Below are 13,922 nucleotides of genomic sequence, written 5' to 3'. Positions count from 1 at the left end.
AAGGTGCCAGCTCACTTTTTTTTGTTTTACCCTAACTGCCCCAGGGAGAAAGTGGAGCATCCCATTTTTCTTCAGGTGTGGAGAATTCAGAGTGAAAGCTCATACATCTGAGTTGTACATTTGGGCTGCCCAGGGGATGGAGATGTCTCTGTGATTTACTATGTGGAATAGATTATGCCCCTCAAATTGGGAATCTTTTTAAAGGTGTACATTTATAATTACTTATGACAGAAAAATAGAGTCTTGGCTGTCAGGAGGAGACCTTGCTGTGAGGGAACAAATAATCTGTTATGTTAAGCGTCCTAAATAAGCCACTGGAACCAAGAGCATGGTCCTTGAGCAAAGGCGCCCAAGATATATATGTTAGTGAGAAGTGGCTGAAAGGATGCTTTAAAGTCGCCATCACAAAGTGGTGTTTTGACACAGGAGCTCAGTTATGCTGAAGGTAAACAGAACTTCCATTAAGGGCAAATTAACAAATTAAATTCAGAGGATTGTGGAAATGCTCTGGCCAGTGTTAATCAGACCTGGTGCCCCTTCGCCTGTCACCCTGCATTTTTATCCGCCCCTTTTCCCTCTTCTGGTCCACTCTGTTGGTTTGTAGCTAAAGATCATTAAAAACTAGTGTTTCCTACTTGGTTAATCTTTACATATTACTGGCTTAGTTTTAGACAGCAGCATAGTCCAAACTTACCAATGTACTAAAATACAGTTCTATAAAATGTCTGCCAAAGAAAAATACTGGGTTCAGGTATCCAGTTTATATCGTCAGAACGAGAGGGAGGCTGGTTCTGGGAAGCCTGGGACTCTTCCTGGGTTTCTGCTGCATACGACCTTCGTTTAGCATTTACCATGTGCCAGGCCCTGTGCTAAGGTGTTACTTCTCACCTTCACAGCAGCACCAAGAGCAAGTACCGTTTCTGTGTGTGTAGTTGCTGTTTTTACAGCCAAAGGAACAGAGGCACAAAGTTCTTGAATAAGTTATGCAAGGTCACACAACTAGTCATGGGCTGAACTGGTGGGACCTGAGTCCAAGCAGCCTGGCCTCAGAGACCAACTACTGTTTTTATGCATTTTTGGTATTGAATCAAGTAAATAGATTACCTGCTCAAAAAATAAAATATATTAAACCAAGAGTTGAAAAATTGATTTTCTATTGTGATTACCTGATGTGTAGGAAAAAGAAATTAACACATCTCAAGGGCTAAGTAACTAAGTTTTTAAAGAAAATAATAAATAAAAGCAGGACTCCTCCCCCAGCCCTGTCACCTGCTTCAGCCCTGGACCTGCCTCTCTCTCCTACCCATGCTTGTCAGTAATAACAAGAGGCCATGTTTCCTCTGAGGGAGTGAATGGCCGAGGGGCACAGTTACTGTGCTGACCAGATCTAGGTCAAGGCCAAGGGAGTGAGCAGCTGACTAAAGGACAGAATCCCTGGATTGCAAGCTGCCAGGCTTGGGTGTTTGCATGTAGCCTCGCTTCTTAGAGGCCTTTCTGGCTGATCTTGTCCAGGTAGGTCAGTGTCTCTCACTTCACCTTGTGCATTTTCTTTGCAGCCTTGTAATTAGTGATTTGTTTACTTATTTGTTGTCCTTTTTCCTAAGTAACCTGTGAGTTTTTAAGAACAGAGACTCTATCAGTTTGCTCACTGCTGGTTCCCTAGAACCTTATGCAGTTTCTAAGTATGTTAGATACTCTAAATTCTCATTGGAAGGAAGACAGAGCCCCATATATAAAAGATAAAAGCAGAACTGCTCTAGCTAAAGGGGGAATTAGGGTCTCAGTACCCTGCCCTGGGGGGGTCTGATGAATCAGTTAAAAACAATGTAGTCCAACCCTCTCAATTTGACCTTGCCCAAGGTCAAGTGCCTAGTCAGAGCCCAAGCTGGTTAGGAGCCAAGCCTCTTCATTGGTGCCTTTCTGCACAACCATGGAATGGGAGTGTAAAGGTGGCCTTAAAAGCTGGTTCACAGGGAAAGAGGGCCTCCACCTTCAGATTTCTAGGATAAAAATAGTCATAGCTAACATTTATTTCATCATCCTGTGACCCAGGCCTACATGTGCACTTTAATTCTCATATAGCCTACTGTCACGGAGGTTCTGTTATCACCCATTGTACACACGGACACTGGGACACAGAGCAGGGAAGTGACCTGCTGACCCCGTCTCCATCAGAGATGGAGAGGCCAAGAAACATCTGCGCAGCTATAGGCTTAACTGCACTTTAATGGCAGGGAGATGGCTTAACCAGTACGGAATCCTGGGAAACTTGCCCTAGGCCATACAAAGGTAGGTGCACATGTTACCCTCAAAAACAAAATGCCAGCATTTTAGTGCTGGTGATGCCTGCAGTAGAGGATGAGGGAAAAACCCTGTGTTCTCTGGGGCCCAGGGCGGTCAGTGGAGTCCAGACACTAGCTGGCCTGGCCACCACAGAAACCAGCTACTAGTTCTGCATGTCCCTGGAGGGAGCAAGAAATTGCAGGGCGAGCAGTAGATGGGGACATTTTTTAAAGCTGGGGAAAAGGAAGCCTTTTTACTCTTGATACTGACATAGGTAACTTTTCCACCCTACATTATTTTAATGCTTATTTTAGTAGTTGATGCAAGATTTAGTTTGTGTCTATTTGACTTCATTCTTCCACTGAGGGTCATACTGGAGTGAGCTGCATGTCAGGCAGAAATGGCATTGGGGGCAGAAGAGTAGACCCATTAATATAAACTTATGTAGTAACACTTAACTGTTTTTTGATACATTCCCTCAGTAAATTTAAGCTATTTAAAAATGTAAACCTAGAAAGATTGGAAAGATGGCGGCATGAGTAGGACAGTGGGAATCTTCTCCCAAAAACATATATATTTTTGAAAATACAACAAATACAACTAATCCTAAAAGAGAGACCAGAATACACAGGACAACAGCCAGACTACATCCACACGTGCAAGAGCCCAGCGCCTGGTGAAAGGGGTAAGATACAAGCCGCAGCCCAGCGGGACCCGAGCACCCCATACCCCAGCTCCTGGCGGGAGGAGAGGAGTCGGAGCGGGGAGGGAGGGGGAGCCCAGGACTGCTGAACACCCAGCCCCAGCCATCCACACCAGAGTGCAGACACACGTGGGGTGCTGGAAACTAGGGAAACAGGACAGTAAGACCTTTGAGCGGGTTCCAAAGCCGGCGCCTCTGTGACAAAGAAAAGTGAGTGCTTTTTCAAAGTCTTAAAAGGACAGGGACCCCATGGCTGGACGGAAGCATCCTGGGTCACAGTCCAGCAGCTGGAAATTCCAGGGAACCCTAGGTGCACTTACCCCCTGGGCAACAGCTCACAGACCCCTCACGGAGGTAAACAGCCAAACAGCCCACCGTCCATTACCCCTCCCGGGCCCCGCCATAGCAGTGCAGCAGCCTGAGGGTGGTCACGCCCAGAGCAAGGGAGCTTCCTCCATACCGGCCGTGCAAGATACAGAGAACCAGTCTACACACAATTGCCCAACACAAGCCACTAGGGGTCGCAGTTGTCCCAGTAAAGAAAGGCCAGGAGCAAGTGGAAAGTTTCACTCTCCCAGCCAACAGATTAGTCAATAGCTCACCATTGCACCTATCAACATGAAAAGGCAAAAAAATTTGATCCAGACAAGACTAACCCAGACAGCTTCAACATCTCCCACATCTTCCCCTGAGAAGAAACCTGGGGAGATAGATTTAACCAGTCTTCCTGAAAAAGAATTCAAAACAAAAGTCATAACCATGCTGATGGACTTGCACAGAAATATGCAAGAACTAAGGAGGGAGAATACAGAAATAAAACAAGCTCTGGAAGGACTTCAAAACAGAATGGACGAGATGCAAGAGACCATTAATGGACTAGAAAACAGAGAACACGAATGCAGAGAAGCTGATGCAGAGAGAGATAAAAGGATCTCCAGGAATGAAAGAATTTTAAGAGAACTGTGTGACCAATCAAATGGAACAATATGCACATTATAGGGGTACCAGAAGAAGAGAGAGAGAAAAAGGGATAGAAAATGTCTTTGAAGAAATAATTGCTGAAAACTTCCCCAAACTAGGGGAGGAAATGGCCTCACAGACCACAGAGGTACACAGAACTCCCATGACAAGGGATCCAAGGAGGGCAACAACAAGACACATAATAATTAAAATGGCAAAAATCAAAGACAAGGACAAAGTATTAAAGGCAGCCAGAGAGAAAGAAAAGGTCACCTACAAAGGAAAACCCATCAGGCCATCATCAGACTTCTCAACAGAAACCTTACAGGCCAGAAGAGAATAGCATGATATACTTAATGCAATGAAACAGAAGGGCCTCAAACCAAGACTACTGTATCCAGCACGAATATCATCTAAATATGAAGGAGGGATTAAACAATTCCCAGACAAGCAAAAGTTGAGGGAATTTGCCTCCCACAAACCACCTCTACAGGGCATCTTACAGGGACTGCTCTAGATGGGAGCACTCCTAAAAACAGCACAGAACAAAACACCCAACATATGAAGAAGGGAGGAGGAGGAATAAGAAGGGAGAGAAATAAAGAATCATCAGACCATGTTTATAATAGCTCAATAAGCGAGTTAAGTTAGACAGTAAGATAGTAAAGAAGCTAACCTTGAACCTTTGGTAACCACAAACTTAAATCCTGCAATGGCAATAAGTACATACCTTTCAATAATCACCCTAAATGTAAATGGACTGAATGCACCAATCAAAAGACACAGAGTAATAGAATGGATAAAAAAGCAAGACCCATCCATATGCTGCTTACAAGAGACTCACCTCAAACCCAAAGACATGCACAAACTAAAAGTCAGGGGAAGGAAAAAGATATTTCTAGCAAACAACAGAGAGAAAAAGCAGGTGTTGCAATACTAGTATCAGACAAAATAGACTTCAAAATAAAAAAGTAACAAAAGATAAACAAGGACATTACATAATGATAAAGGGCTCAGTCCAACAAGAGGATATAACCATTATAAATATATATGCACCCAATACAGGAGCACCAACATATGTGAAACAAATACTAACAGAATTAAAGGAGGAAATAGAAGGCAATGCATTCATTTTGGGAGACTTCAACACACCACTCACTCCAAAGGACAGATCCACCAGACAGAAAATAAGTAAGGACACAGAGGCACTGAACAACACACTAGAACAGAAGAACCTAATAGACATCTACAGAACTCTACATCCAAAAGCAACAGGATACACATTCTTCTCAAGTGCACATGGAACATTCTCCAGAATAGACCACATACTGGGCCACAAAAAGAGCCTCAGTAAATTCCAAAAGATTGAAATCCTACCAACCAGCTTTTCAGACCACAAAGGCATAAAACTAGAAATAAATTGTACAAAGAAAGCAAAAAGGCTCACAAACACATGGAGGCTTAACAACACGCTCCTAAATAATCAATGGATCAATGACCAAATGGAGATCCAGCAATAGTACTCTTCAGACCGATAGCACCCCCACCTCAACTCTCAGCTTTTGAAACAATTCATTAATATTGATGATACTCTTGAATCTGGAGGACCCTGCCTTCCCCTGTGGGGCATGTAGCTGCCTTTTTCTCCCATTAACTTGGGGCCAGTAGCTGTTGTCCCTTGTGGTGGCGTCAGTGCCGGTGAGCACTGAAGGGGTCTCCCTGCCATGAAGTGATTGGGGTTGGGGTGGGGGCGGGCGGCAACGTTCTCACTAATATAAAGAGATGCCCTCTTTGCAAGGGTACCAGAAATGAAGCCTCCCATAGAGAAGTAAACACATCGCTGGTGTCTAGGGCTCCCTCCTTCCAGAACTTCCCCACCTACTTTTTCCCCGAACGCACCCGGAAGGGGCCCAGGATGTGGTCCCAGTTCCCTGGCTGGAACTGGGATGCGGCTTCACTGGCTGCACTGTTGCCTCCTGGCCTGAGATCAGGCCGCTGAGACCCCAAGGGCTCCGTAGGCTTCAGAGCTCAGCAGGCTGGCTAGGGACCATCCTCCATGTGAAGCAGATGCTTTCACTTTTAGCCACACATTTACAAGCCAACTTTTGTGTGTGGTCGGGGGGAAGCGGGGTGGTTTGAGGTGTAATTGACATATAACGTTGTGGAAGCGTAAGTTACACAACATGATGATTTGATATACAAGCACACACTTGAATCACTGCACATTTATAAGTAAAGACTACCTGGAAAGAATGAAAAGGTAGTAGTAATTCCTAGTTAGTCACCCAAATCCTTCAACATGTTGCTTTAAATGGCATTATCCAAGTAAAATATAGCCACCAGTTTTTACAAAAGGAGTGATGTACTGATTTCCCAAATGAAACTTGAACTATTACCATGACATGTTATTTGCCTTCCAAAATATAATAGAGCTTTTCAATAGTAGAAAGTCTTTTTATCCCATTGTTGGTCATTTATTTTTCCTCTCATTTGAGGGCACATGTTTGCTGAAACCAGATAAACTGGTGCAAGAGTTTGCAGGCACGTGACACTCAGCAGAACCTCACCTGAAATGTCATCTTTATTGATCCTAAGAACTCACTGCTCCAGCGGTGATCCCTCAGCATTGAATTCTTTAAACAATAGTGTTTTAGTATGCACATAAAAATACAGTCAGTCAGGTCTCAAGATCTATAAGAGAAAATGCATTAACTTTTTAAAAAGATTATAGATGGCAGCGTCAGAAAATCGAAAATCAAGTACAGTGTCTTGATTCAGAGAATTTAAATCTGATAAACTGGTGCCACATCATTTGTTTTCAAGCTTGAAAACTTAGCATTAAATATAGATAATTAAGCACTTACATTAATCGACTTTCAAAAGGCGAACTGGAGGGATTAATTCGCCCAGCCGATCTAACCCAGGGGAGGGCAGCTAATACTGCCGCATTTGGTCTGGCTTCATTGGATTTTCTTCTGTTATTGCTCTTAACCAATTTCAAAGTGGATGACGCTGTAAGTTTGTAAATAGATTATTATCTGAAAGGCAATTTTATTTCACTAGAAATGACTTTATTATGTGGGGAAGAGTAAAAATGTAATTTAGACCCCTGTCCAGATGCTCTTAGTCTGGTGGTAGTGAATGTTTTTATTGGTTAATTTGTCCTCTCAGAGTTTCTGTAGCACCAGTCTTTAAATAGAGCAATTTAGCATTTGGGGGAAAAACAAATTCGGCACTATCCAAGAATATAATTGAAAATTACCCCATACCCATGCACAATAATTACCTTTCAAAACATTTCCCATTGCTTGACATCGTAGTGGTAATTGCTTAATGATATTATAATTTCATTACATAGGGATTACCACGGCTTAAATGATGTAAGTTGGAGGCTTTGAAAATCAAGTTATAGTGAAAACAAAACCTTTTATGCAAATTTAAAGCATTTATTTCAATGTAAAATTATACATAATGTCACCCAATTTTTGTACAAATGTCATTGTTGGTAGGGTTTTTAAATTCATCCATTTAAAGCCTTAGTACTAAAAACTGCAAAACCTGCCTTCGTCCCACGTTTATAATGCATGAGGCTCCAATTCTATAGTGATATGTATTGGAACGAATGCTTTTATATAACAGCTACTCTTCAGTTTGTGTGCATTACGTAGCAAAGCCTCTGCTAATGAATTGTGTGCATTACGTAGCAAAGCCTCAATCCCTTTGCAGTTGGGTGACAGACCCATGGCCCAAAGGGCTATTTTCATCTTGAAAGATTCCAAAGTGGTTCTAAAATGTATTGAGTTTTCTAATTTAATAGCACCACCTTAAAATTTTATCTTTTTAAAAAGCCCCATATATAAAAGATACACTAAACAATTATATAGCATATAGTTCTTATGTGCCAATGTATTGGAGTAAAAACAAAGATACCAGATGGGAGGTCCCTGAGATATGTTGGCCCATAACCATTTACCTCAATGATATGTGGTTTTAACATTACACCTGGTGGAAAACTTAGTTTTACTTTTTGAAAAATACATGATTTTTATTTTAAGAGCTGTTTTAATTTAAAGATGAATTCATCATAATGTTCTTTATAAAACTAGTTGGGGCTTTGTATTCCATTCAGATCCACTATTCTATTTTTTTTTCTTTTGGTAGTGACAGACCAAACAGATGCAGTTTTGGGGTAGGAAATGAAGTATAAATGAATGCCCCTCTCATGCCTAACTCAGATTATCTTACATTTTCCATGACGATGATTCTAGCATTTATTGAGTACTCACTGTGTGTGCGCTGAGTGTCACTGAGTGGTATCTTATTTAGTTCTCATAGGTACTATTACTGTCCTTACTTTACTCATGAGGAAACAGGCTCCGAATGGTGAATTTTTCCCAATGTCCCACAGCTGTGAAGCGGTAGCAATGAGATTTGGACCCAGCTCTGTCTGACTCCATTGCCTAAATCTCTGTGAAGCCTTTTCTTAACTCTAAGCTTTATCAGTGTGCCTGTTCTGAGCTACTAAAAAAGTTATGACCTTATAGCTTATGATTTATTTTGTTATTGTTATTATCCTTGATCGTAATAGTAACGATCATTTATTGAACAACTACCATGTGCACCAGGCTATGTAGATTATCTAGTGTCCATTTTTTTAGTCTTCCACAAAACCCTATGAAATAGACACTGTGATTCCCATTTTATAAATGAGGAAACAAATGTCAGCGAGGTGAAATCGCCTGTAACCAGCCTAAGGTCATTCCAGCAGTAAACGGCAGAGCTCCAATCCGTCACCAAGTGTGTTGGATTCCAGAGCCCAAGGACACTCATAGCACTCGGCAGTTGCAACTCCCAGTTTAACTCCTCATTAATCTTTAGTAGCTGCTTTGTTTTGCATGCGTATGTCACATCCACATTGAGACCGTTCAGTCACATAGCAGGCACACAGTAATTACTTGTTCTGTTCTCTGAAGTAGCCCAAATATGACAGGGATGATGGATTGAATATCTGAAATAAAGGACGTGCACACTCTCTTTTGATGAGCAGAAGTGACCTAAAGGGGGTCATCTTCCATAGGAAGCAGCCACTTGGAAGGCATTCTCAGCCGCTCCTACTTAGAGGAGGGGAGGGTAGACGCAGGACCCTGGAGTTCACTCTTGAGGTCACAATAGAAAATAAAGGAAAGGCAAGCTGCCTTCCCTGAGCTCTGTTCTTAATTAGAAACCATGGCGGATGTTCGGGCCAGCTTCCACTGCTAACATGGCCATTAGCAAAGAAAGTCCTGTCATTCTTCAAGAACATAAGCCACTGCAGCCACGAGTCACAGAAAGTCATCGGAGGCACTGCGGGGATCACTGGATCTGGCCCCTCTCCTGTGCAGGGTTTATGTACAAAATCTTGCCGGGATCCCTGCCGTACCCTCCACAGAGCCCATGTTCCATTTCCTGGGCGGCTCTAATCATCAGAATATTCTTGCTTGTGCTGAACCTGGAGCTGGCCCCTCGTAACTCTGCAGAATCTTAACCTGGCTCACTCACCACTTGAAGCCCGAGGGTTGCTGTCGCCTCCATTAAGCTTTCTGTCTTTGGGGGCCAATAGGCCAGTTCCTTTGGGCTCCTTGATCTGTTTGCTTCTGCCTCCCACATGGACTCTTTTACCTTTGCCAGTTATTTTTGAAATATGAGAAATCAATTTTTTTTTGCTTCCAAATCTGACTTTTTAAAAATATAATACACCTTTACAATTTTTTATTCTTTTCCATGTTTACATTCCCATGATATAATAGCTCTCAAATGAATATGTTACACCACCTTCTTAACAAAAAGCCTTGAGTCGATATGATAGAAAGAGCACTGAACTGAGAATCTGGAACCCACCTTACTGGACTCCTTTTCTGACGCACCAAGAGGCTTCAGATGACCTGTTTGACCTGGTTCCCTCGTCTGTACGATGTGCGCAGTGATTCCTGCCTATTAAACAGGGTCAGGAGGGTCGGATAGGCCGCTGCATGAGGAAGTGCTGTCTAAACCATTGAGGGTATTTGTAAGCAAGGTAGACGTGATCATTCCTCCTAGGCTCTGCTTCCTAAGGACTGCTAGCACTGCGTATGGCTCAGAGGAGTCGGCTGATTTCCTGTTTTGCCTGCCTCACAGTGCACACCTTGACAACAGGACCTGTTACTTATATCATCACGTCCCAACATCTGGCTCAGTCCTGATGCAGGGAAGGAGCATGTTGAATGTCTTTGGATGGTTAGAGAAGGATACGCAGGGGAATGGCTGTGTTGCAAACCCCAGCTCCACCATCTTGGCCCCGTCTGCTAGGACTCACCTCGTTTGCCACTGACCTGCCACTGTTCATTCACCAGCATAGTCTGACTGGCTGGGTAAGACGGAGTCCCAGCACCACCACCACCACCACCTTCCCTTACTCTGGGCAGGACACTGAGATCACAGGCTTTGTTTCACAATCATTTATTCACTCTTACAAAGCCCTCAATATTGACTGAGCCACTATGACATGCCAGCCCTATCCCCAGCCCACCACCCAAGCCCTTCTGCAACTGACGCTGGTAAGCTCACAGCCTGAGATGTGGTTTGCTTTGGTCCTAAGTAGCCCGTTCTAAGGAAGAAAGAGGAGCGCTGTCTGGTCACCCGTCCTCCCTAAGCCTACTCTGATGTTCACCAGCTCAGGGACGTCTAGCCCTTCCAGGACCCTCTGATCCATGGATTTCTCCTGAAATCCACTCAGAAGACTTGCTGGTGGTGATGTCAGGTGCCCCAGGACCTAGCACAATACTGGGCATGTACCAAGTGCTCAGGAAACATCTCAGTAAAACATGTGTTATTCATTCCATGCCGTTTGTTGGGAATCAACCAAACCTTGCTAATAACTCAGGCGGCAGGAGTTCTCTTCATCCAAACCGTCTAAAGGGCTGTCACAAGAAACAAACATCAAGCCATGTTCATTTTCCCAGCAAACTTGACCAACCTTCCTACCACTGATAAGATTACAGATCACCAGACATTGCGTTCTCCATATGTGTTCTATGCTTTGTGCATCTTATATATCTAAACAACATTATTTTAATTCACGTTTATCTGGTAGCCTTTTTAGGATGGGGGTTGAGTTCTTCATCATTTAATTGCCCTGTTCTGCATACGTACAGCTCTGACCCAGGAAGAAGTCTAGAACTGTGACATCAAGTTTTGAATCCCGTTCAAGTTTCCCTAATCCTAACTAGCACAACCGTTTCATCCCTTGGCCCTTTCTTCATCCCCCTCCCTGTCACTTCTCCACACACTGTCTTTCTTAGCCTTCCTAGTGAAGCTGGCCCTGCAGTCACTGCTGCTTCTCTGCCTCACGCTGCACACCCAGAGTGGTCACGTCACGGTGCCTCCACTCCGGCACTGCTGTTCTGCCTGCATGAGGAGCGTCTCCCAGGAGGGATCGTGATTCCTGCTTCCTTGCTCTCCTGCCGATGCAGTTTAGGAATGGTGGGCTAGGCAGGCAGCTAACATGTCTGTGGTTCCCCTTCCCACAGGTGAAGAGGACCTGAGTGGGGAAGAGGACGAGGAGGTGCTGACTCTGCTGTACGACCCGTGTCTGAACTGTTACTTTGATCCCCAGACAGGGAAATATTACGAGCTGGTGTAATCCCTCTTCCAGGACAAAGAGTGGCCACCCCAGGCGGAGCAGGATAGCGCTTCTGACTCCGTTAAATGGCACCACAGTATGTGTCGGGCAGGCCCGAGGACTCCAAAGTAACCAAGAGACATGAAGTTACTTTGTATGTAATGTTCAACGTTAAGAATACCTACATTCTTTTTGTAGATGCATGTAATTTTTTTGAGCTGTGAAGGAATTAATAGACAACAGTTTGGGACTTTGAATTGGTTCATATTTGTTGGTTTTCATCCTGCTTATAATTTTGTTTGTTTCATATAATCTTATGTACACAAATTAAGAGTTAATCAATTTTTGCAGTGTTAATCTGTAAATGATGGCTTGACATACAGAAAATGTATTCTTGTTTAAAAGATACCTGGGTACCTTTTATTTTATTACCTATCTGTATTAAAAATAAAGCATGATGATCAGAATACCTTTTCAACTGCTCCCTTTTGCTTACCCCTCGTTCTTTACCAGAATATTCCAAGATGATACAGGCTCTTAGAAAAGGAAACACCGAGCTAGCTGGTCAGACTTCATGATCCTGTGTTATTGGCCCTGGTCCCACTATGTTCATTTCATTGTAGTTCTTCCACAGTTTTCCATAGATCACAGCACTGTTGTTAATCACTTACACTGCTTGGTACTGTGCTTTGCTTTGTTTTTTTTTTACCCAATTAGCTCTGAATTCTAATAAGATGATACAAATCTAGCTCCATGGATCCAGATTTAACAAGAGTCACCCATTTGAACACCTCATATACCTCACCACTTCTGTGACTTGGGCCAGAAGAAATGGAGGAGCTTCCTTTCGTCTTCAAGGTTAGGTCTCTGTGACCCTGCTCACTGCATCACAAGGGAAAAAATCATGCTTCCTGAGCTCAAGTAGCTGGCCTTGAATTATGTGCCAAGTATATTAATATTGAGCCCAAGGAAGTACTTATTACATTATCTGACATATTTTGTTATTTAATAAAGATTTTTTAATAAAGAAGACTACCATTGGAAATGAAAAATTATTGGTGTACAGTTGGATTTAATGGCAGTACTATAATTTCATTTAATGTTGCTTGACAGAGGAAATAAGAGTTCTTTTTCCAGAAGTAGATCTGGGCTCCTGTTCAAAGCATCATACATTATTTTGGCCCATGTTTCTGTTTGATATGCTTTTAATCCTATTGTTCACAAAGTATACCTTTGTTATAAATTTTTCTCCGAGATCTTCATAGTTAAAAAATGCAAATAAATAACTAGGGCTTCAGAAAGCACAGTGAGTGAGAAAATAGTTGGGTTCTCTTGATTATAATCTTGAAGACTGAAACAGGACTTGGGAAAGATTTATTCTTGTTTTAGTCAGTTTTAGGACCATCCACACAAATTGGTGAGTCAATTAGAAGTCTGTACTAGTTAAGACATCTAACAGACAATGAAACATCATGAGCTAAAATACCTAAGGATGAAGGGACCTTATGAACCCCAAAACAGAATGCCACAGACTCTTAAATGCGTTTGAGCCAGGACCTATACAACTGTTAGGATTCTTTAATTACAAGCAGCAGACACCCTTGATCCCAGAATTCAAAGACTCGCACAGTCAGGCCCCAGGAGGCACAGGGATCATGGCAGCTCCAGGGATATAGCAAGAACTAAGTTTCTCCCAGCAATGGTCACCAAAATGACAGTGCCCCCCTTTTATTGCCTTGAATCTCTGCTCAAGGAGCAGAAGGCTGGTAGGCTTGACTTGTCAGTTACCCACAGGATCACGTGGAGTGGGAGCAAGGTAGTCCCGGAAGAAGAGGGCGCTGTTAAGAAAATGAGGATGCCAAGCAGGCAAAAACGATGGATGTCTGCCCTGGGAGGTTCTCAGCTACTCCGTCCATCTGCCGAAACACTCAGCCATTCCACAGCCCATTCATCCAGCCACATGGAAATACCAATTCTCAGTTTCAATTCACAAGTCCCAGACTTGAGATTCCAATTGGCCCAGAACCCTTGACTGCAGATGGGAAGGAAAGCAGTTCACAAGTTTCTCGTGGAATGAGCAGGTACTACAAAACGTATCTATCCAGAGATCCTATTGCCATTCTTACCTTTTATCTTTTTAAGAGGAGTAACTTTATTTCTGTTAGAGATGTCTACAAAAGAGCTGAAAAATATAAATAGATGTGCTTCCCACTGCCCATTTTAAGCCAAACTGGCAGAGCGAGTTTGTTTGGAAATTCATTGGCTGGACTAAACTGTTTCACTGGTTATCAAATTTGGTTGCATATTATAATCTCCTGGGGAGTCTATAAAAACTTTGAT

General features: G+C 42.9%; 1 protein-coding gene across 7 annotated transcripts in view; it reads left to right on the top strand.

Moving 5' to 3' along the window:
* The window catches only part of CFAP20DC (CFAP20 domain containing), a 201,382-nt gene extending 189,333 nt beyond the window's left edge, over nt 1-12,049 (top strand). For all 7 annotated transcript variants that reach the window (XM_037019232.2, XM_037019236.2, XM_037019235.2 and 4 more), the window contains one exon: nt 11,491-12,049. In XM_037019232.2, coding sequence (XP_036875127.2) covers nt 11,491-11,603 — 113 coding nt within the window. In that variant the 3' untranslated portion in view covers nt 11,604-12,049. The remainder of the gene's footprint in view (nt 1-11,490) is intronic.
* The last annotated feature ends 1,873 nt before the right edge of the window (nt 12,050-13,922 follow it).

The sequence above is a fragment of the Manis javanica genome, chromosome 3, assembly GCF_040802235.1.
Source record: "Manis javanica isolate MJ-LG chromosome 3, MJ_LKY, whole genome shotgun sequence".
Lineage (NCBI taxonomy): Eukaryota > Metazoa > Chordata > Mammalia > Pholidota > Manidae > Manis > Manis javanica.
Note: the sequence above shows the minus strand (reverse complement) of the source record. Positions and strands in the feature narration are given on the sequence as shown.